We start from the raw sequence: 22,483 nt of genomic DNA on the forward strand, positions 1-22,483 counted from the left end.
TCCAATCCCATTGTCCCAATCCCATATCCAGCACCGTGTGTCCCTGTGCCGGGCGCTCTCCCATTATCCCATATCCCATTATCCCATATCCCATTATCCCATATCCAGCACCGTGTGTCCCTGTGCCGGGTGCTCTCCCATTATCCCAATCCCATTATCCCATATCCCATTATCCCATTATCCCATATCCAGCACCATGTGTCCCTGTCCCTGTCGCTGTCCCATCCCAATCCCATTATCCCATTATCCCAATCCCATATCCCATTATCCCACAGCACCGGGTGTCCCTGTGCCAGGCTCTGTCCCGGAACGCTCGGAGGGTTCAGGATGTTCTGGGCTCTGTCCCCGGGATTCGCTGCCCGGCCCCGGCCGGGGGGCCCCGAGCCCTCCTACGGGTACAGGGCACGGACACCGACAGGGTAAGGGGGTGACTGGGGGCACTGGGGGCACTGGAGGGACTGGGGGAATGGGGGAATGGGGGCACTGGGAGGGACTGGGGGAATGGGGGGAATGGGGGGACTGGGATGGGGGACTGGGAGGGACTGGGGGCACTGGGGGGACTGGGGGCACTGGGGGGACTGGGAGAATGGGGGAATGGGGGGACTGAGGGCGCTGGGGGGACTGGGAGGGACTGGGGTTGACTGGGATGGGGGACATTCCATGGGTCCAGGGCACAGACACGGGACAGGAACCGGTACAGAGGGGACTGGGGGAACTGGGATGGGGGACTGGGATGGGGGATACTGGGGGACACTGGGGGGACTAGGGGCACTGAGGGAACTGGGGGCACTGGGAGGAGGGGACTGGGGGGAACTGGGGAAGTGGGGGGCACTGGGAGAACTGGGGGGAGAGAGGGAAGGGGGGGGACACACGACCCTGCGGGGGGGGATTGGGGAACGGGGGGGGGGACTGGGAACGTGGGACATCCTGGGGACTCGGGACATATTCGGCACATGGGACACCCTGGGAATGTGGGACATCCCGGGGACATGGGGGGGGGGGGGGGTGTCTGGGGGACTCGGGACATCCCGGGGACAGGGACACCCTGGGAATGTGGGACACCCTGGGGACATGGGGGGGGGGTGTCTGGGGGACTCGGGACATCCCGGGGACAGGGACAGGGACACCCTGGGGACAGGGAAAGGGACACCCTGTGGACAGGGGACACCTTGGGGACAGGGACACCCTGGCAATGTGGGACATCCTGGGGACATGGGGGGGCCTGGGGGACTCGGGACATCCCGGGGACAGGGGACAGGGACATCCTGGGGACAGGGAAAGGGACATCCTGGGGACATGGGGGGGCCTGGGGGACTCGGGACATCCCGGGACAGGGGACAGGGACATCCTGGGGACAGGGAAAGGGACACCCTGGGGACAGGGACACCCTGGGTACAGGGGACACCTTGGGGACAGGGGACACCTTGGGGACAGGGGACACTCTGGGCACAGGGGACACCTTGGGGACAGGGGACACCTTGGGGACAGGGGACACTCTGGGCACAGGGAACACCTTGGGGACAGGGGACAGCCCAGGGACACCCTGGAGACAGGGGGAAAGGGACACTCTGGGGACAGGGACCCCCTGGGCACAGGGTCCCTCCCTCGGTGTCCCCCCCGTCTCCCCCTTTTCCCCTCCCTGTCCCAGCGGTTCTGTCCCCCTGTGTCCCCCTGTCCCCCTATGTCCCTGTCCCTGTCCGTGTCCCAACTGTCCCCGTGTCCCCCCTGTCCCTGACCCTGTCCCCCTGTCCCCTGTCTCTGTTCCTGTCCCTGTCCCCTGTCCCCTGTCCCCTGTCCCTGTCCCCTGTCCCTGTCCCCTGTCCCCTGTCCCCTGTCCCTGTCCCTGTCCCCTGTCCCTGTCCCTGTTCCTGTCCCCCTGTCCCCCGTCCCTGTCCCCTGTCCCCTGTCCCCTGTCCCCTGTCCCTGTCCCTGTCCCCTGTCCCTGTCCCTGTTCCTGTCCCCCTGTCCCCTGTCCCTGTCCCCTGTCCCCTGTCCCTGTCCCTGTCCCCTGTCCCTGTCCCTGTTCCTGTCCCCCTGTCCCCCGTCCCTGTCCCCTGTCCCCCTGTCCCCTGTCCCCGTCCCCTGACCCTGTCCCTGTCTCTGTCCATCTGTCCCTATCCCTGTCCATCTGTCCCTATCCCTCTGTCCCTGTCCCTGTCCCTGTCCATCTGTCCCTATCCCTGTCCATCTGTCCCGTGTCCCCCCAGGCGCTGTCACTGTCCCGTGTTCGGTACCGGCGGTCGGAGGAGCTCCCGGAGGAGCTCCCGGGGGTGTTCCCAGGGGTGTCCCCGAAGGAGCTCCCGGGGGTGTTCCCGGGGAGCCACTTCGGGCTCGAGGGGGGCTCCCACCTGGGGTACGGGGGAGATGGGGGGGTACCCAGAATGGGGGGTCTGGGGGGAAATGGGGGCACCCAAAATATGGGGTATTGGGGGAAATGGGGGCACCCACATGGGGGGCACGGGGGAGATGGGGGGTACCCAAAATGGGAGGGTCTGGGGGGAAATGGGGGCACCCAAAATGGGCAGCACGGGGGAGATGGGAGCACCCAAAGTGTGGGGTGTGGGGGGAAATGGGGGCACCCACATGGGGACACGAGGGAGATGGGGGGCACCCAAAATGTGGGGTGTGGGGAGGGGAATGGGGGCACCCAAAATATAGGGTATGGGGGAAATGGGGGCACCCACAGTGGGGCACGGAGGAGATGGGGGGGGCAAAATGTGGGGGGTGGGGGGAAATGGGGGCACCCAAATTGTGGGGTATTGAGGGAAATGGGGGCACCCACATGGCGGCACAGGGGGCCACCCAAAATGTGGGGTGTGGGGGAGATGGGGGAGTACCCAAAATGTGGGGTGTGGGAGGAAATGGGGGCACCCAAATGTGGGGTATTGGGGGACATGGGGGAGCACCCAAAATATGGGGTGTGGGGGGAAATGGGGGCACCCAAATGGGGGCACGGGGGGCACCCAAATGGGGGGTATCGGGGGGACATGGAGGGCACCCACCTGGGGTATGGGGGGGGCACCCAAAATATGGGGTATGGAGGATATGGGGGGCACCCAAAATATGGGGTACTGAGGGAAATGGGAGGCACCCAAATGGCGGGTGTAGGGGATATGGGGGCACCCAAAATGTGGGGGACACGGGGGGCACCCAAAATGTGGGATCTGGGGAGATGGAGGCACCCAAAATGTGGGACTTTGGGGTCCTCTTTGGGAGCTGGGGTTGGGATTTTGGGGTCCCAATGTGGTGGGGGAGGGTGTTGGGATTTGGGGGGTGGGAATCTGGGGTCCCATCAGGGTGTTGGGTGTTACAGGGTGGGATTTTGGGGTCTTGTTGGGGTGGGGGGTGTTGGATGTTACAGGGTGGGATTTTGGGGTCCCATCAGGGTGTTGGAGTTGGGTGTTGGGATTTTGGGGTCGGGGGTGGGATTTTGGGGTCCCGTTGGGGTGGGGGGTGTTGGGTGTTAAGGGGTGGGATTTTGGGGTCAGGGGCTGGGATTTTGAGGTCCCATCAGGGTGTTGGGTGTTACGGGGTGGGATTTTGGGGTCTCATCAGGTTTTGAGTGTTAGAGGGTGGGATTTTGGGGTTGGGTGGGTTTGGGATTTTGGGGTCCTGTTGGGGTCGGGCGTGTTAGGGGGTGGGATTTTGGGGTTGGGAGCTGGGATTTTAGGGTCCTGTTGGAGTAGGGGGTGTTGGGTGTTAGGAGGTGGGATTTGGGGGCTGGGATTTTGGGGTCCCCTAAGGTGTTGGGGTCAGGGGGTGTTATTTTGGGGTCCTCTCAGGTGTTGGGGTCAGGGAGTGTTATTTTGGGGTCCCCTCAGGTGTTGGGGTCAGGGGGTGTCGCCTCCTGGGCTCCGCTGCCACCCCAGTTTGGGGCTCTTTGGGGTGGGGGGTGGGCTCCAATTTGAGGGGTTCCCATTGCCCAGTGGAGCCCCCCCGGCCGGTGGGGTGGGATTTGGGGTGGGATTTGGGGGGGATTTGGGGTGGATTTGGGGCCGGAAGGATCCACGTGCCCCCTGGTGCCCCCCCCGGCCGGTGGGGTGGGATTGGGGGGGATTTGGGTGGGATTTGGGGGGGATTTGGGGGGATTTGGGGCCGGAAGGACCCAGGTACCCCCCCGGTGCCCTCCAGGCTGTCGCTGCTGCTGCCGCCGCAGACGCTGGAGAGGGTCCTGCTGCTCCTCACCCGCTGCCAAAGCCCATCCCAGCCGGAATGATCCCAAGGGACAGGAGCCCCCGGGCTGGGGAGGGATTGGGGGGATCCAGGGAGGGATTGGGGGGAGCCAGGGATGGATTTGGGGGATACAGGGAGGGATTGGGGGGATCCAGGGATGGATTTGTGGGATCAATGGATGGATTGTGGGATCCAGGGATGGATTAATGGGATCCACAGATGGATTCATGAGATCAATGGATGGATTTGTGGGATCCAGGGATAGATTCATGAGATCCAGGGATGGACTGTGAGATCCCATGGATGGATTCATGGGATCAGTGGATGGATCCATGGGATCCAGGGATGGATTGTGAGATCCAGGGATGGATTCATGGGATCCAAGGGTGGATTCATGGGATCAGTGGATGGACTGTGGGATCCAGGGACGGACTGTGAGATCCCATGGATGGATTCATGGGATCAGTGGATGGATTGTGGGATCCAGGGATGGATTGTGGGATTCAGGAACAGATTCATGAGATCCACAGATGGATCCATGGGATCCAGGAACAGATTCATGAGATCCACAGATGGATCCATGGGATCCAGGGATGGATTGTGGGATCCAGGGACGGCTTTGTGGGATCAGTGGATGGACTGTGGGATCCAGGGATGGCTTTGTGGGATCCATGGATGGATTCATGGGATCCAGGGATGGATTGTGGGATCCAGGGCTGGCTTTGCGGGATCCAGGGATGGACTGTGACACCCATCAGATCCCGTTCCCGGCAGGCTCCGTTTATTAATTTACAAAATCCCGATAAAACGCCCCTGGAAAAAGGCTCCCGGGGGAGGGTGTGGGAAGGACATTCCCGGGAATGCCCCTCACCTGGCAGCATCCAGGATCTCCTGGGTGGCCAGGCGGGCGATCCAGTGGAAATCCAGGGGGAGGTGCCTCCTCCAGAAGCGCCGATCCCGCCCGTAGATCTGTGCCGGGAAGCGGGGGCTGCCTGCGGAAAACCGGGAATGGCAGCGGGGGGAAGAGGGGCAGGAAGGGATCCCAGATCCCCAAATCCCATCCCATCAGTCCTTACTGATCCCGTGGAATATCCTGGCGATGGCTCTCCCGGAGAACTTCTCGTCGGGGCGGACGGACAGGAAGCATCGGATGTCAGAGCGGACCCAGCTCTCCCAGTCCCGCAGATCCTGAGGGCAGGGAAGAGATCAGACCTGCTCCCATCACATCCCATCCCAAATCCAGGGGGAGATCACAGCCCTGCTCCCATGCGATCCCATCCCAAATCCATGGGGAGGGCACAGTCCTCATCCCGAATCCATGGGGAGCTCAGCCCTCATCCCATCCCATCCCAAATCCATGGGGAGGTCATATCCCCCCTCCCAAATCCCTGGGGAGATCATATCCCTCATCCCAAATCCATGGGGAGCTCACATCCCTCATCCCAAATCCATGGGAGATCATAGCTCGCCTCCCAAATCCATGGGGAGCTCACAGCCCTCCTCCTCCTCCTCATCCCAAATCTATGGGGAGGTCATATCCCACCTCCTAAATCCATGGGGAGCTCATATGGCTCCTCCTTCTCCTCCCTCCTCTTCCTCATCCCAAACCCATGGGGAACTCACATTCTTCATCCCAAATCCAAAGGAGATCATATCCCTGCTCTTCCTCATCCCAAATCCATGTGGAGCTCACAGCCCTCATCCCAAATCCATGGGGAGCTCACATCCTTCCTCCTCCTCATCTCAAATCCATCTGAAGCTCAAATGGCTCCTCCTCCTCCTCCCTCCTCTTTCTTATCCCAAATCCATGGGGATTCACATCCCTCATCCCAAATCTATGGGGAGCTCACATCCCTCCTCATCCCAAATCTATGGGGAGCTCACATCCCTCCTCCTCCTCATCCCAAATCCTCACCCTCATCCAACCCCAGGCATTCCCAACCTGGGATCATCTCCCAGGAAAACCGGGATGTACCTGAGCCCTTCCCAGCTCCTCCTCCTCCTCCTCCTCCTGCTCCTCCTCCTCCTCCTCCTGGGATCCGAGTCCATCCTGCTCGAAGTATTCCCGGATCAGATCCTTGAGCCTGGAGCTCCTCCTCTCCTCCTCCTCCTCCTGCAGAGGGTTGGGATCCAAGCTCTGGAATGCCACGCTGAACCCACCCCATCACCTTCCCACCCTTTCCCAGCATTCCAGGGAAATCAGGGCAGGAAAACAGGGACATAGGGGTGGTTTTCCTCACCTCTGGAATGCCACGCTGATCCCACCCCATCAACTTCCCGCCCTTTCCCAGCATTCCAGAGAAAACAGGGGCAGGAAAACCCGGGAAGGGGTGGTTTTCCTCACCTCTGGAATGCCCGGAAACAGGCCCGGAGCTGGCGCAGGGCGGCCTTTTCCCGGGATTTCACGTGCTGGAGCAGGAATTGGCAGACAGAGTCGAGCTCCCCCTCGCTCAGGTCTCCATAGGCGCGGAAGTGGAAGGACAATTCCCCAAATTCCACCCGGATCCTGCTTGGCCCCGCGCGCCCTGGGGAGGAACCAGGCATGTATCCCGATCCCGATCCTGATCCCGAGGCATGACGGGACCTCTCTGGAGGTGTGGATCTGGGTGGGATCCCCCCTGACCCTCAATCCCAATTCCAATCCTGATCCCACTCCCAACCCCACTCCCAACCCCACTCCCAACCCCAATTCCAAACCCAACCCCAATCCCAATCCAGATCCCAATCCCGATTCAAATCCCAATCCCAAGGGATTCCAATCCCAACCCCAATCATGCGGAATCCCAATCCCAACCCCAATCCTGATCCCAATCCCAACTCCAACCCCAATCCCCATCCCAATCCTAACCTCAATCCTGATTGCAATCCCAGTCTTAATCCCCATCTCAATCCCAATTCCAATCCCAATTCTGATCCCAATCCCCCAACCCTAATCCCAACCCCAATCCCAATCCAGAGGGATTCCAATCTTGATCCCAATACCAATTCCAATCCCAATCCTGAGGGATTCCAATCCCAATCCCTATCCCAACCCAATACCAATCCAGATCCCAATCCCAATCTCAATCCCAACCCCAATCCCAGTCCCAATCCCAATCTCAAACCTGATCCCAATCCAAGGCATTTTGATTCCAATCCCCATCCCAGTCCCAATCCTGAGGGATTCCAATCGCAATCCCAATCCCAACTCCAATCCCAACCAGATCGCAATCCCAATCCCGAGGGATTCCCGTCCCAATCCCGATTCCAATCCCAATCCCAATAGATTCTGATTCCAATCTCAATCCTGAGGGATTCCAATCCCAATCCCAACCCTGAGGGATTCCAATCCCAATCCCAACCCCAATCCTTAGGGATTCCAACCCTAATCCCAACCCTAGTCCCAATCCCAACCAGATCTCAATCCCAATCCCGAGGGATCCCAATCCCAATCGATTCCGATTCAAATTCAAATCCCAATCCCGAGGCATCCTAATCCCAATCCCGAGGGATTCCAATCCCAACCCCGATCATGAGGCATTCCAACCCCAATCCCAATCCCAACTTCAACCCCAACCCCAACCCCAATCCCAATCCCAATCCTTAGGGATTCCAACCCCGATCCCGCTCCCTCTCCCAGTGTTACCGTTCCATATCCGCGTCTCCCCCTGGAGCCTCCGGAGTTCCCGTTTCACCAGCGCCGATTCCCAGCCCATGGAATCGCTGAGCTCCACCATGTCGAATTCCAAGGATCCGGAATTCCGGTGGTCCCGCCTCGCCAGCCGCTCCTGCGCCAGGAAAACGGCCACGGGAGAGCAACTGAGGGGAAAAACCCCAAAATTGGGAAAATCCCCACCGGGAATCGGGTTTTCCTGGGAATTCCCAGGTTAAAAAATCCAGGAAAAATCCCATTGGAGCTGGGGGAAATCAGGTTTTCCTGGGAATTCCCAGGTAAAAAAATGCAGGAAAAATCCCATTGAAGCTGGGGGGGAATCGGGTTTTCCCGGGAATTCCGGGTAAAAAAATGCAGGAAAAATCCCATTGAAGCTGGGGGGGAATCGGGTTTTCCCGGGAATTCCGGGGTTAAAAAATCCAGGAAAAATCCCATTGGAGCTGGGGGGGAATCGGGTTTTCCTGGGAATTCCCGGGTTAAAAAATCCAGGAAAAATCGGGTTTTCCTGGGAATTCCTGGGTTAAAAAATCCAGAAAAAATCCCACCAAAGCTGAGGGGGAATTGGGTTTTCCCGGGAATTCCAGGGTAAAAAATCCAGGAAAAATCGGGTTTTCCTGGGAATTCCCAGGTAAAAAAAATGCAGGAAAAATCCCATTGGAGCTGGGGGGAATGGGGTTTTCCCGGGAATTCCTGGTTTTTCCCACCTCCGAGCCGCCTCCCGGAGCTGCCGGGCGCCTCCGGAGCAGCAGATCCGGCACTGGGAATGGGTGGGAAGCAGCAGCTCCAGCCAGTGCCGGGGGTGCAGCTCCAGGTAGCACAGGAGGGTCTCGATCCCTGCAGGAAGAGAGATCCAAGGAATTCCAATCCCAAAAAATCCCGTCGGGAATCCAGGAATTTCACACACCCCCCCGGAGCCAGGGTGGGATCTGTAGGGGATTCCCCCCCCCCCTCAATCCCGATCCCGAGGGATTCCAATCTTGATCCCAATCCCAATTCCAATCCTGAGGGATTCCAATCCCAATCCCAATCCTGAGGGATTCCAATCACGATCCCAACCCCAATCCCAACCCCAATCCCAATCAGATTGCTATCCCAATCCCGAGGGATTCCCGTCCCAATCCCAATCCCGATTCCAATCCCAATCCCAATAGATTCTGATTCCAATCCCAATCCCAATCCTGAGGGATTCCAATCCCAATCCCAACCCTGAGGGATCCCAATCCCAACCCCAATCCTTAGGGATTCCAACCCCAATCCCAACCCTAGTCCCAATCCCAACCAGATCTCAATCCCAATTCCAATCGATTCCGATTCAAATTCAAATCCCAATCCCGAGGCATCCCAATCCCGAGGGATTCCAACCCCCAACCCCGATCATGAGGCATTCAAACCCCTGTACATTGTACAGGCCTATAAAACAACAACAATCTATGAAATGCATTTACAGAACAACAATATAGCAACAACATATAAACCATATATGGAATGTATTTACATGAGTAGAATCTTTAGAAAAGCAAAAATCAGCAACACTCTATAAACCTTATTTAGAGACCAACAACAAAAGAGCAGCACATCAAATGTATGCACAGGAGATTCATATCCCTGTCCAATCTGTCTGCCAGTCTGGAAGAAAAGCCAGGACAGAGCCTGGCTGGGGATGGGAGCTGGATCTGGCAGGATGCTGAAAGGGTCTGTGGGGCTGGGAGGGATGTGTGGGGCTGGGGGCATCTGTGGAGCTTTTTTAGTTTACAGCTAGGTATTTATCTTTGTTTAAGAAATGGATGCTTTTCCCTAGCATAATTGATACAGAAACAAACTCTATCCCAAGCAAATTATCCAAAAACATTAATAAGGTATTGTGCATAAAAGGAGGAAAATAACCCTTGGAGTAATCTGAAGCTGGACACTGATGTGGGCTATTCCAAACACAACATCTGGCGTGCAAGGTAGACAAAATAGAAAAGCTGACAAGGTCCAGCAAGAGCTGGTGAGCCATGGGCTACTTGCTGCCTAAGTCTGAAGAGCAATAAAAGCCTCCAGCCAAGGGGAGTTGATTTCACATGAGCTGTCATTGACAGAAGGGGAAACTTTTTCAGTCAGAACAACAGGTCACCAGAAACAAAGACTTGTTTTTTTCTACAAAATGGAAGGAAAAAAAAGGAAAGAGTGAGGCTGCAGCTCTACACAATCATCATGAGATAGACTAGAACTAAAACTGAGGCAAAGGACTTCAATAAGTGCAGCATTGTTCACACTTATGGCTGTGTCCTGGTTCCAGGGGCTGGGACCAGTTTATCATGATGTGGGTATAACCCAAACTGTGCATCCTTTGAAACCTGACCAGTGTGTGACAGGAATTCCTGTCACAGGAACCACCCCAAGCAGTGCAGGAGGAGCCTCCCAAGCAGCAGTTGCAGGGCAGAGGGACCGGACCTGAGGTGCCTTTGGTGCCCAGGAACTCCCCCCACACAGCCCCTCTCCTGCCCCGAGGGTCCACCAGAACAGGGGGAGCCCAAAGGACTGGACTAGAGCAATTCAACAGACATTTTGGGGCCATTTTATGGACATTTTGCAGGGGTGGTGCAAAGACTAAGGGAAGGAGACCTGTGTGTTATAGCAAAGAATGGGAAGGGGGTGGTGGGGGGTAAAGTTGTATTGAGTCGTGTGGGGCCTGGGCATGATGGGACTGGTGTGGAATAAGGGCTGGAATGTGCTGGTTTGGGCCGGGGTGGAGTTAATTTTCTTTGCAGGGGCTGGTGTGGGGCTGTGTTTGGGCTTGTGCTGAGCACAGGCTTGAGAACACAGAGGTGGTTTTGTTAGTGCTGAGCTTACCCAGAGCCAAGGTCTTTCCTGCCCCTGGCACAGACACACTGGGGAGGGGCTGGGGGTGTGGGGGAGGCTGGGAGGGGACACAGCTGGGACAGGTTTGGAGTGATGGAGATTGTTTTCCCAAGCCACCATTCCATGGTGTAATAGATTAGTAGTAGTAAAGTAATTTACTCATCAAATTAGTAGTAGTAATAGTTGTAGTAATTTACTCTTTTAATAGTATTGCATGTTATATTTATATATATATTTGTAATCAAGGTTCTGTTAAGGCCGGTGAACTGTAAGTTACAGAATGGGCAATTAATCTGTCAGTACTATAAACTGATAGTCCTGCAGCTGCAGTTTCTAAGCTAACAACACAAGATGTTATGCCTTACTGAATAAGTCTTTTGTATATTGTCTAAAAATGTACGCTTAAAGTAACGAAGGGAAGGACAAGGATCAAAGGGTCAGGAACGAAGATGATAAAAAGTATCCAAGATGGACATCTGGAAGAGACTCACACAGTAGGCCTCAAGGACTAAAAATTACCTAAGACTATGGAAAGGAAAGTACCTGGCAACTAAAAGCGAGCTTGCAAATGAACCAACCAGAACCAGACTTGTGAACTCGGATCCAATAGAAGGATAAAAAGTGACTATGGGAAGGAAATTGAACAAAGTATAACGAATACTGTTTTTGCCAACTGCTTTGCTGGCCGTGTGTCGAGCAGGGGTCTCCCTGGCAGCCCAACGCACTATTTTGTTTATTTGCAATTTATATAAATCTTTAATAAATTTTTGCTGCAATATTTTAGCCTAAGTTTCATTTACTAATAACATCCATATTGGAAATACAATGAAATCTCCACAAAGAGTAGCATTGAAGGTTCAGACTGAAGGTGAGGAAAAAGAAATGTCACTCAAAGAGGACCCTTGTGCTGCAAGAGGTCACCCAGAGGGAGTCAGGATCAGCCCATGGCTTTGTGTTCCAGGGAACAGCCCGAGCTGGTGCAGAGACATCAGGGAGGGTCTAGAAATGCTGCTGGGAGGGGGGTGGGAAGGCAGGAGGGGTGTGTGCAGCCTGCAAGGCCAGAGCAGCAGCAGGGCCAGGGCAGGACAGCCTGCAGGAGAGATGGCCAAGGGCTCTGGCAGGGCTGCAAGGCCCAAAGGCACCCAGGCCTTTGTCCCCTTGCCTCTGGCAGCTGCCTCTGCCACTCAGGCCACCACAAGCCACTTTCCTGGCAGGTTCTGCCCTTGGTTTCTGCCTCGCCCCTCCCTCAGGAGCCTGGCAGGGGCTGCCCAGTTCTGGGCCTTTGTTGTTCCTACTCCTCCCATCCCAGTGCCCCCCAAACAGCCCTGAGCCAGCCGGGAGGGACAGGATCTGCTGGGCCAGGGCCTGGGGCTCAGGCCTTGGCCTTTGTGCTCCACAAAACCAAGGCAGGCTTTGCTCAGCATTGCAGGGGCCTGCCCAGAGCCTTTGTCTGCCTGCACTCCTGGCCTCCAAGGAGCTGCTCCAAGGAGTCCCTGGGGAGGCTTTGTCAGTGCCTGCCCTCAGTGGAGCCCAGCAATGCTTCAAGGCACTTGGACTTTGGCTTCTGACTTCTTCAGCAGCTGCTTCAATCTTCTCTCAGCACCTCAGGATCATGGGCTGGGCTGCAAACACACCGTGGGGCTCATTAAATTCCAGAAATCCCTCAGGATCTCTTTGTCTTCCTTTAATTGTCTTCAAGGCAGTTTCAAAACAAGTGTTTGAAGTTTGTAATTTTTTTGTTTTAATTCAATGATGGAAAATTTTGTAGTTCAGAGGAGAGGTGATAGAGGTGTTCTCCAAGTGATCCTGATGCTGAGTGTCTCCTCAGGAGATCCACACTGACCCTGGATGATCAACCTTGCTCCTTACCCCCCAACCTCATCAGTTCTGACATGGCCCATCTTGGACTGACAGCTGATGCAGCTCCAGACACACTGTGGGACCCATTAAAACACAGAAAAAAAAATTATTTTTCTTTCCTTAATTGTCTTCAAGACGTCAACAACAAATTGTAGTTGTTTTGTAGTTTAGTTAAGGAGGAAGATTTTAAAGTGGAAGTCACAAAAAAAATATATTTTTTTATGAAAGAGAATGATTAACTCAGAGCCTTGGGATGCAAGAGGGTCAGGGTGCAAAGGATTTAGACACAAAGATAAGGGGGCAAAAGAGTTTAGTAACACTTAATCATTGACCAATTGAGCAGTTTTCAAGTGATTTAATAGCATTTGTCACAATTTTAACAGTGACTGAATTACAGATTCACAGTAACAACCTTCACACCACAGTCAATTCACACCCACACCCAGGCAGAGATGTGTGGACACATCAATAGCTGGGTGTGGAAAGGTCCCTCTCCCAAATTCTCCTGTTGTCAGGAAACACTCCCCCAAATCCCTTTGTGTTTGACAACAGACAAGGGTCAGAGCTGGAGGAGTGTTTGTTGAGACGGATCAGAATTGTCCTGGGCATCAGCGAGGGTCTTTGGAGTGTTGCAAACTGGAGGGTTCCCGAGCTGGGAGAGGCTGCCAGAGGTGTCCCACTGAGAGGGAGGTGCTGGGGAGCTGCCAGGGTCTCCCTCAGCCCTGCTGGTTGTGGGCTCCCAAGGGAACTGGCTTTAGTTATCTGCTGAATTTCCATCCTGGTGTCAGCAATGACTGGAGTTTCCAAACTATTTGGGAATTGTATCCAAACTCTTCTCTTTGGGTTAGGATTCAGGTAGGGAATATTCCACGGTTTCCAGGGGATGACTCCTTATCCTGTGTTCCGGAGCTCTTACACCCATCCCAGTCAGCTGGACGGTTTATTGACAATGTGTCCCGAGGGGCGGCACCTCCGATGCCATAGAAACCCCTGCCCCTGGATTAGGAAACCTTTGGAATTCAGGAGGTGTTCCAGTGGAGCATGAAAATGAACAGCAATTTTCCTAAAGCCCAGACCCCAGCAGAACAAAGCCAGGCCCCCTCAGTGTCAGAGCAAAGGTCCCCCATCCCTGTGTCCCTGTGGCCGCTGAGGCGGCAGCGCAGGCCCGAGGCGGTGCCGGGTCCCGGTGCAGCCGGGGCAGAGCGGCGGCTGCGCGAGCGGCAACCCCGGCGGTGAGTGCGGCAGCCCCGTGGGAGCGGCGGCTCCGGGCACAGACGCCGGCGGCAGCCGCTGTGGCTCCTGGAACCGAGTGGCCATTGGGACACTGCAGGGCCTCCTGGAGTCCAGGGGCCGGTGGGACACGGGGGAGCCTCTTGGAGCCAAGGGAACCCTGGGATGTTTTGGAACATCCTGGAATCAAGGAGCCATTGTGACACTGCAGGGCCTCATGGAACCAAAGGAACCCTGAGAGTTTTTGGTACCTTGTGGAATAAAGGGACTGTTTCTGGCAGGAAGCTCTGATAATACCTAAACAATGGTCAGAGAATGCAAACAATGCACACTCTCTGTGATGAGTTACTGCTGCTGTCAAGGTGCTGTTTTTAATGTCGAATTATGCTAAACCCAAAATGCTTCATGAAACTTCAAACACACATCCTGCTTTCTGAAGCAGGATTTGATAGATAAGCTGCTCTCTGGCCTGCAAATATGTCTGGCAGTCAAACCCTTGATAACTATAAAAGCCCCGTCCAACTGTCATGGGGCAGATTCTTCCACAGACTTCCTTGAAGTGTGTGGAGCTTCTGCCATGAAGCAGGGACAGCTCTTCATGGTCACTGCCCAGGGGTTAAGTGAAAGAGAGAGAACTACCCCCTGTCCTTGTGGGGTGAGTTACCTCAATCTCTGCTTCAGGATTGTTTCTTTTTGCTGGCTTTGATCCAATACTTTAAGAGAATTAATTTGATAGACTGCACTGTCCTATTGTACACTATAGTACCAGGAGGTTTTTGCTTTTATACTGTGCAGGAAATAATTCTTTTTAAGGTCTTTCATCTATTCAATTGTGTGATCAATTTTCTGTTCATTTGTCATAATAAACAGTTCATTTTCTAGAAATATTTCTGATTTGCCATCACTGTAACCTGCAGGTCAAAGTGATTGAATCACACCTCTATAATTCCTTCAATCTAAACCAAAATCTTAGCCTGAGATTGTATCCAGCCACAGCCAGGGTCCTCTCTGAGAAGGAATTTAGAAAGCAAGGGGGTCCTTTCTGCCCCTCGTAGCTCAACGAGACGGCTTCTGCCATCAACTTTGTCTAAGCCTTCCACCCCCCCAGCCCCAAGCCGTGACACATGGGCATGTCTTGTGCATGCAGTGCAAACATGGACTCCTGAGCTGGTCATTTGCTGTCCCTCCTTGGAGGGAAGAACAAGCCCAATGGCCTGGGGTGAGAGGCCAGTGCTGGGAGCGGCGCTGGCTGTGCCAGGGCACTGCTGGGTGCCCCCACCCTGAGCACTCCCACCCTTGTGCTGGTCACTGCTGTTTTCCTCTGCAGGGTGTTGTGTTGGGCACATCCTGGAGAGCAAAGTGGAAAGCAGATGGAAGCTTTGAGGCCCTGGCCTGAGGAGATGCCCCTGCAGGATGGCAGTGCTGCTGCAGAGGTCAGCTCTGTGCCAGCAGTGCCCGTGGCTGTCCCGCCTGCAGTCCCTGGGCAGTCCTGCAGCAGGACTGGGACCGACTGCCAGAGCACTGAGGCCTCCAACAACACAGGGCTCTGCAGGACAGTGTGGAAGGGAAGGGAGAGGAGGCCACGCAGGAGAAGGGCTGCTGCTCCCTGGCAGTGCTGCTCTGCTGGGACTCTTTTCTGGCCCAGCTCTGCACAGAGGCACCAACCCTGCAGCTGCAGAGAAGTCAGAGAGGAAAGATGTCAGGCAAACAAGTCAATGCAGAGTTCTTTATTTGGTTTAAGCAGACAGTGAGTACAATTGCCAATTTGTACAGCCTGTGGGCCAGGCTAGAAAGGCAAACACTGAATTGAAAGTTATATATCTGTTTATATAGATATATATTCATATATATAATATATAATGTATAATATATATAATTTGTCTGAACAAATTCTCACCAAATAAACACCCCTACCAGGAGCAAAAAATAGAGAAGATGTGGTGGGCCTTTACTGAAGTCCATAACAGGATTGGCCTTTAATGAGGTACATAACATGCAGAAGAAGGAGAGTTTATTGCTTCTGAAAAACACCCAGTTATCAATTTCCTCAGGGCATCCTTGAGCTCCTGGTTCCTGAGGCTGTAGATGAGGGGGTTCAGTGCTGGAGGCACCACCGAGTACAGAACTGACACCACCTGGTCCAGAGATGGGGAGGAGATGGAGGGGGGCTTCAGGTGGGCAAATGTGCCAGTGCTGATAAACAAGGAGACCATGGCCAGGTGAGGGAGGCACGTGGAAAAGGCTTTGTGCCGTCCCTGCTGAGAGGGGATCCTCAGCACAGCCCTGAAGATCTGCACATAGGAGAAAACAATGAAAACAAAACAACCAAGTGATAAACAGCAGCTAACCACAATGAGCCCAATTTCCCTGAGGTAACCTGAGTGTGAGCAGGAGAGCTTGAGGATGTGTGGGATTTCACAGAAGAACTGGCCCAGGGCATTGCCCTGGCACAGGGGCAGGGAAAATGTATTGGCTGTGTGCAGCAGAGCACTGAGAAACCCAGTGGCCCAGACAGCTGCTGCCATGTGGGCACAAGCTCTGCTGCCCAGGAGGGTCCCGTAGTGCAGGGGTTTGCAGATGGCAACATAGCGGTCGTAGCACATGATGGTGAGAAGGAAAACCTCTGCACCAAGAAAGATGACAAGCAGAAAGGCCTGTGCAAGGCATCCTGCATAGGAGATGGTCCTTGTGTCCCAGAGGGAATTGTCCATGGCTTTGGGGACAGTGGTGCAGATGGAGCCCAGGTCTGTGAGGGAGAGGTTGAGCAGGAAGAAGCCCATGGGGGTGTGCAGGTGGTGGTCACAGGCTACGGCGCTGAGGATGAGGCCGTTGGCCAGGAGGGCAGCCAGGGAGATGGCCAGGAAGAGCCAGAAGTGCAGGAGCTGCAGCTCCCGCCTGTCTGCGAATGCCAGGAGGAGGAACTGGGGCATGGAGCTGCTGTTGTGCATTTGCTTTTTCTTAGGACAGCTCTGTTCAGAAAAGGAAAGGACAGGGAACAATTAAGACAGCCCCCTCTCAGCAAAGCCAGTGCATTTTTCAGAGAAATCCCCTCCAAGTCAAGGCATTTCTTTTCTCTGGTTTGTGCTCTCTGAGGGTGCTGTGAGGAGCAGGAGCTCCGGCCATGTGCTGACAAGGACTCAGCCATCCAAGTCACTGTCCTTGCCCACAGCCCTTCTGCCCCAGCCCTGGCAGCAGCTCCCTGGGCTGGCTGAGAGCTGCCCCTGGCAGGCAGCAGAGTCCCTGCCCAGCACAGCGCCCTGGGCTGCAGGACCCTCCTCTGCCCCACAGCCCTGGGCACCCCTGGCTGCACCCCTGGCTTCACAGCTCTTCCAAAGTGACCCAAACCAGCCCCTGTTCTCCCATCCCATCAGCTGGGACTGGGCCAACTTTAGAAGATACCTCCAGGAGCTGCCCCTGCACTGCCCTGCAGCCACAGACTCACCATGTGCACCCTGCCAAGATTCCTCCTGCAGGGAGCTCTCAGCCCTCTTGCCAGTGCTGAGCCCCTTGAAGCTGTGTCTGTGCCCTGCTGGTGTCCCTGAGCTGCCCTGGCAGTGCCCTCAGCCCTGCTGGGCTGTGCAGAGGAGCTGCTCACCAGCAGAGCTGTCTCTTTGAAGCTCTTCTTGCTTGCCAGGAGCTCCCTGGGTGCCAGGAGCCTGGTCCAGCTCAGCAGCACAGAAACAGCCCCAGGCATTTCATGACCCTTGGGGGTTTTGATGTTGTTTACATGAGACTCAGTCCCTGAGAGGAAGTTCAAACAACTTTTCAAGAAGTCAAAATGAGATGGAAACACTGAAGTTTCCAGTAGTGCTAATGAGTCTCATTGAGGGACACAACTGAGAACGTGTCCCTGGGTTCCAGTTAGAGCAGAAAACTGCAGACAGTGATGACAAGGATGGACAAGCAAGGGAAAGGTGGCTCTGATGCTGAGGAAACCTTGACTTGTTTTCTTTAATCCAAAGGGCCAAGCCCTGACACCCAGCCTCTGGGAAGGCAGATCCTGTCCCTGCCTCATTCCTCAGGGCTCTTCCTGGGGCACTGGGATGTGGGATGTGCAATGCCAAGGGCAGGACCATGGGGTGACACCTGCCAGGCTGCTGAGCAGGGACAAGGAGGCCATGAGGCCCCAGGGCTGCAAGGGCCACTCCCCTCCTCCTGGCATCAGGGGCACAGACAGCAGCCATGGTCAAAGGCCTGCAGAAGGTGGCTCTGTCAGGGCCTTTCAGCTTCTCCCCATCCCTGTCTCCTCTCCAGCCCAGGCTGTCCTACGGTGTCCATGCCCTGCCCCTTTCCCTGCAGGCTGTCGTCATCCCCCCGGCTGCCCCACCTGGCTGGCACCTTCCTGCACTGACATCTCTGCGTCCTCCCTGGCTCTTCCTGCACACACAAAGCCTTGGGCTCATCCAGACTCCTGCTTTGTGACATATTGCACCACAGCACTGCCCTTGGAGGGGAATTTCTGACTTCTTGTCCCCAGTCTAGGCCACCCCAGCTGCCCTTGGTGGCACTAGTTCTTTCTTAGGCTGTTTTCTGACAGGAAGAAAAGCTCCACCAGCTCTCACACCCCCCTTCCAGACCTCTCAGGCTACTCCTCTACTGTCCTCAATCTTTGCACCACTGACCCCTGAGTCCTCAGCCTCTATATACGGGTCATGGGCTTGAGGCCCCAAATTCCTTCCTGGGAGATCTCTGGGACCTCTCCAAGGTTTTGGAAGATGAAAATAGAGTGCTCTTCTCCCAGGAAACACAGAGGGACACTTTTTCCAAGGGTTGTCTTGGCAGAATGAGGCACAATATCTTTAAATTCTGGGAGCTCTGAGCTTTGGGTATGGAGGGAGCTCCAAGTGCCAACCACTGGAGTGGGAGCTACAAATCCTCAGGTCTGGTGTTCTTTGGAGGGCCAGACACTGGTGAGAGTGATGTGTGTGTGTGCACATGGAAGGAGTTGAAGGGCACAATGAACTGTCTCAAAACACTGTCAAAGCAGGAAAATCCCATAAGGCACCACAACACACAAGCACTGGTGGCAAACAGGAAGGCCTTTAATTCCAAGGCCTAAAGGGAGGTGAAGCTTTGGAAGTAGCCCCCAGGACAGAATTGCACTGTGCAGAGTGTGGGAAAGAGCAGACAGCCCCAACAGGAAGCCAGGGCTGGTAAGGCAGGTCTGGGGAACCCATCCAGACAAAGATTCCCACCTGCAGACTGGAAGCACACCGGGCAAAACTCCCACCATGGCAAGTTGTGGGAAAGGAAGCAAGTCCTTGTAGATGTGCCAGCCCAAGCTGTGAGAACAGCATCTACCCCCTGAATACCTGGGGCTTGGGCTGTATAAAAGTGATAGCCCAGAAGCACAACTTGGGGACCCTCCACCGAGCAGAGCAGAGTGAAGAAGGACCGGTGGGAGCCTCAGGGATCTCCATGGTGTGATACATTTACTTCATCTCTGTCTCTCTCTCACTGGCTTCCCACCACCCCTTCTTCTCTCTCTGCCTTTCTATTTCTTTCTTTCTCTCTCTGTACCTCCTATTTACTGTTAAATCAAAGCTGGACTGCTGACTTTGGCACATGGCCTCCTTTGCAGCTGAATTTGGGCAGAGGTTTCTCTTAGTAATGGGAACCTGAGAGTATCCATGAGGTTTTACAGTGTGGGAATGGCCACTAGATTCCATGAGGTTCCACAGAGTCGCAGGGTCCATTTGGCTTCGTAAGGCTCTGTGGTGTGATAATGGACCCTTGATTCCATGGGTTTGCAAAATGTCTCAGGACTCCTTTGGTTCTAGGAGGCCCCACATATGACAGTGTCCCCTTGGTTCCATGAGATTCCACAGTGTCCCAGGAATCCTTTGGTTCTATGAGGCCCTGCAGTGTGACAATGGCCCATTGGTTCCATGAGGTTCCACAATGTCCCATAGTTCCTTTGGTTCTGTGAGGGCCTACAGTGTCACAGTGGCCTAGTAATTCCATTTGGTTCCACAGTGTCACAATGGCCCCTTGATTCCATGAGGTTCCACATTGTCCCAGGATTCCTTTGGTTCCATGAGGGCCTGCAGTGTCACAGTGGCCCCTTGATTCCAGCGTTCCACAGTGTCCCAAGGTCCATTTAGCTCAATAAGGCTCTGCAGGGTGACAGTGGTCCCTTGATTCCACAAGGTCCTGAAGTGTCTCAGGGTTCCTTTGGTTCCATGAGGCCTCGCATGTCACAAAGGCCCCTTGACTCCATCAGGTTCCACAGTGTCACAATGGTCACTTAGGCTCAATAATACCCTGCAGCATAAGAATGTCTCCTTGATTCCATGAGGTTCCACAGTGCCAATATGGGCCCTTGATTTCTTGAAGTCCACAGTGTCCCGGGGTCTCTTTGTCTCCATGATGCTCTGCAGTATCACAGTGGCCCCTTGATTCCATGAGGTTCTGAAAAGTCTCAGGGTTCCTTTCGTTCCATGAGGCCCTGCAGTTTCACAGTGGCCTAATAATTCCATGTGGTTCCACATTGTCCCAGGGTTCCTTTGGTTCCATAAGTCCCCGAGGTTCCTCAGTGTCACAATGGCCCTTTGATTCTATGAGGGCCTGAAATGTCTCAGGGCTCCCTTGGTTCCATGAGGCCCTTCATGGCACAATGAATCCTTGGTTCCATGAGGTTCCAAAGTGTCCCAGGGTTCCTTTGACTCCAGAAGGCCCTACAGTGTCACAATGGCCCCTTTACTCCAGGAGGTTCCACAGTGTCCTTGCTGGAACACACAGGGCTGTAATGTTGTCACCCCTGCAGAGCTGCCTCCAGCTCTGGGCTCCAGCCCAGGAAGGACATGGACCTGCTGGAGAGAGTCCAGAGGGGACCATCAAGAGGATCAGAGGGATGGAGCAGCTCTGCTGTGAGGAAAGGCTGAGAGAATTAGGATTGTTCAGGCTGGAGAAAAGAAGGTTTTGGGGTGACCTAATTGTGGCCTTCCAGTGCCTGAAGGGAGCCAACAGGAAAGATGGAGAGAGACTTTGGACAAGGGCCTGGAGTGACAGGAGAAGGGGAAATGATTTCACACTGAGAAAGAGAAGGGTTAGATGGGATATTAGGAAGAATTTGTGGACTGTGATGGTAGTGAGATCCTGGCACAGGTTGCTCAGAGAAGTTCTGGCTGCCCCATCCCTGGAAGTGTTCACGGTCAGGTTGGATGGGGCTCTGAGCTCTGGGTCTAGTGGAAGGTGTCCCTGCCCATGGCAGGGGGTTGGACTGAGATGCTCTTTAAGATCCCTTCCAACCCATGATTCTGTGACTGGTAGGGGATGTGGTGGTCAGAGCCGACGGGCACAGAGACCCCAAAATGATGGATTTTTCCATTCTGGGTGAAGGAAGGAGGGGGCAGCAGAACTGACACCCTGGACTGCTGGTGGTCAGACTGACTGATCTGGGTGTGAGTGTGGATGTGCTGGAGGGCAGGAAGGCTCTGCAGAGGGATCTGGACAGGCTGGATCAAGAAGGCCAAGTGTCAGGGCCTGCCCTTGGCTCCCAACAACCCCCTGGAATGCTCCAGGCTGGGGGCAGAGGGGCTGGAGAGCTGCTCAGCAGGAAGGGACTTGGGGGTGCTGCTTGACAGGGGCTGGATATGAGGCAGAGTGTGTCCAGGGGGGCAAGAAGGCCAAGGGCATCGTGGCCTTTGTGGAGAAGAGTGTGGCCAGCAGGAGCAGAGAACTGATTGCCCCTGTGTGCTGGGCACTGGGGAGGCCCCACCTGGAGTGCTGTGTCCAGTTCTGGCCCCTCAGTGCCAAAAGGCCCTTGAGGGGCTGGAGCGTGTCCAGAGAAGGGAACGGAGCTGGGGAAGGCTCTGGAAAACATGTCTGCTGAGGGACGGCTGAGGGAACTGGGCTGGTTGAGTGTGGAGAAGGGGAGGCTCAGGCGGGACCTCATTGCTCTCTAGAAGGCTATTTGAGAAGTGGCTTGTAATTTTTATAATCTGTGTATATAGATACATATGCCTTGTATTTGTGGAAAATAAATCCATTTCATTCAATGTCCCATTTCACCAGGGAGAACCTGCGTTAAACTTTGATTGTATTTTGTACTTAATGAGTTCGTATCATTAATGGTTGGGGATATTGTAGAACTCACATTTGACAACAGTAACAGCAGTAACAGGAGACTTCAGGTATTTGTAGAGGAGATTTTTGGGGCCTGTTTCTTGGTTTTGGGAACACAAAGGCTGATGCTTGGCAAGGATAGAATATTGTTATTGTAGTGTAGGTCACATTTTTATGAATTGATGGATGTCCTGCAGCAAACAGGGCTGATGTGCAAATGTGTGTGTCAGTGTGTTCTGGAACTGGGTTGTGTAACTGTCTGATGGGATCTGTGAGAACTGAGAGTTGGTGTTTAGAAATGATCTCAGACCTGAAGAACAACAGAGCATATCTGAAATCCCATGGGAATTTTCAGTGTAGAGGGTCAAAACCACAGATATTGCACAGTCTGTTACAACGAAGGCAAGACCAGTCTGAGGATAATGAGGGGACTGAGTCTGTGAGACCCAAGACTTGTGTTCCTAATGTTAAATCCTGAAATGTCTAAAGCTGCAACTTTTAACTGACCTGTTCTTCAAAAAATAGCAGAATTAAAGATTAAAATTAAACCCCACAGTGTCAGGAGCAGATCTTGGCTGACCTGCATGTTCCATGCACTTCAGTCATAATAGTCTGCACCTTTCCTGGATTGCCCTGATGCTGTTTGTGCTGAACAGG

General features: G+C 54.4%; 1 protein-coding gene, 2 long non-coding RNA genes and 1 pseudogene across 3 annotated transcripts; 1 reads left to right on the forward strand and 3 right to left on the reverse strand.

The window, feature by feature from the left end:
• The window catches only part of LOC135405253 (zinc finger protein 850-like), a 259,075-nt pseudogene that overhangs the window by 231,437 nt on the left and 5,155 nt on the right, over window positions 1-22,483 (reverse strand).
• Window positions 280-4,295, forward strand: LOC135405687 (uncharacterized). Its single transcript, XR_010425945.1, has 3 exons — window positions 280-419; window positions 2,208-2,353; window positions 4,132-4,295. It is a non-coding gene; the product is annotated as an uncharacterized LOC135405687 (long non-coding RNA).
• LOC135405680 (uncharacterized) lies at window positions 5,071-6,504 on the reverse strand. The gene is made up of 3 exons (XR_010425937.1): window positions 6,149-6,504; window positions 5,250-5,361; window positions 5,071-5,165 (listed from the first exon to the last, which is right to left on the reverse strand). It is a non-coding gene; the product is annotated as an uncharacterized LOC135405680 (long non-coding RNA).
• On the reverse strand, window positions 15,728-16,707 carry LOC135405411 (olfactory receptor 14A16-like). Its single transcript, XM_064640108.1, has one exon. The coding sequence runs from the start codon at window positions 16,705-16,707 to the stop codon at window positions 15,736-15,738; it is 972 nt and encodes a 323-aa protein (XP_064496178.1). The 3' UTR covers window positions 15,728-15,735.

This window comes from Pseudopipra pipra, chromosome W (assembly GCF_036250125.1).
Source record: "Pseudopipra pipra isolate bDixPip1 chromosome W, bDixPip1.hap1, whole genome shotgun sequence".
Lineage (NCBI taxonomy): Eukaryota > Metazoa > Chordata > Aves > Passeriformes > Pipridae > Pseudopipra > Pseudopipra pipra.

Excerpts from the sequence above, each read along its gene's own strand:
- LOC135405411 (XM_064640108.1), bottom strand. The coding sequence starts at position 16,707 with ATGCACAACAGCAGCTCCATGCCCCAGTTCCTCCTCCTGGCATTCGCA.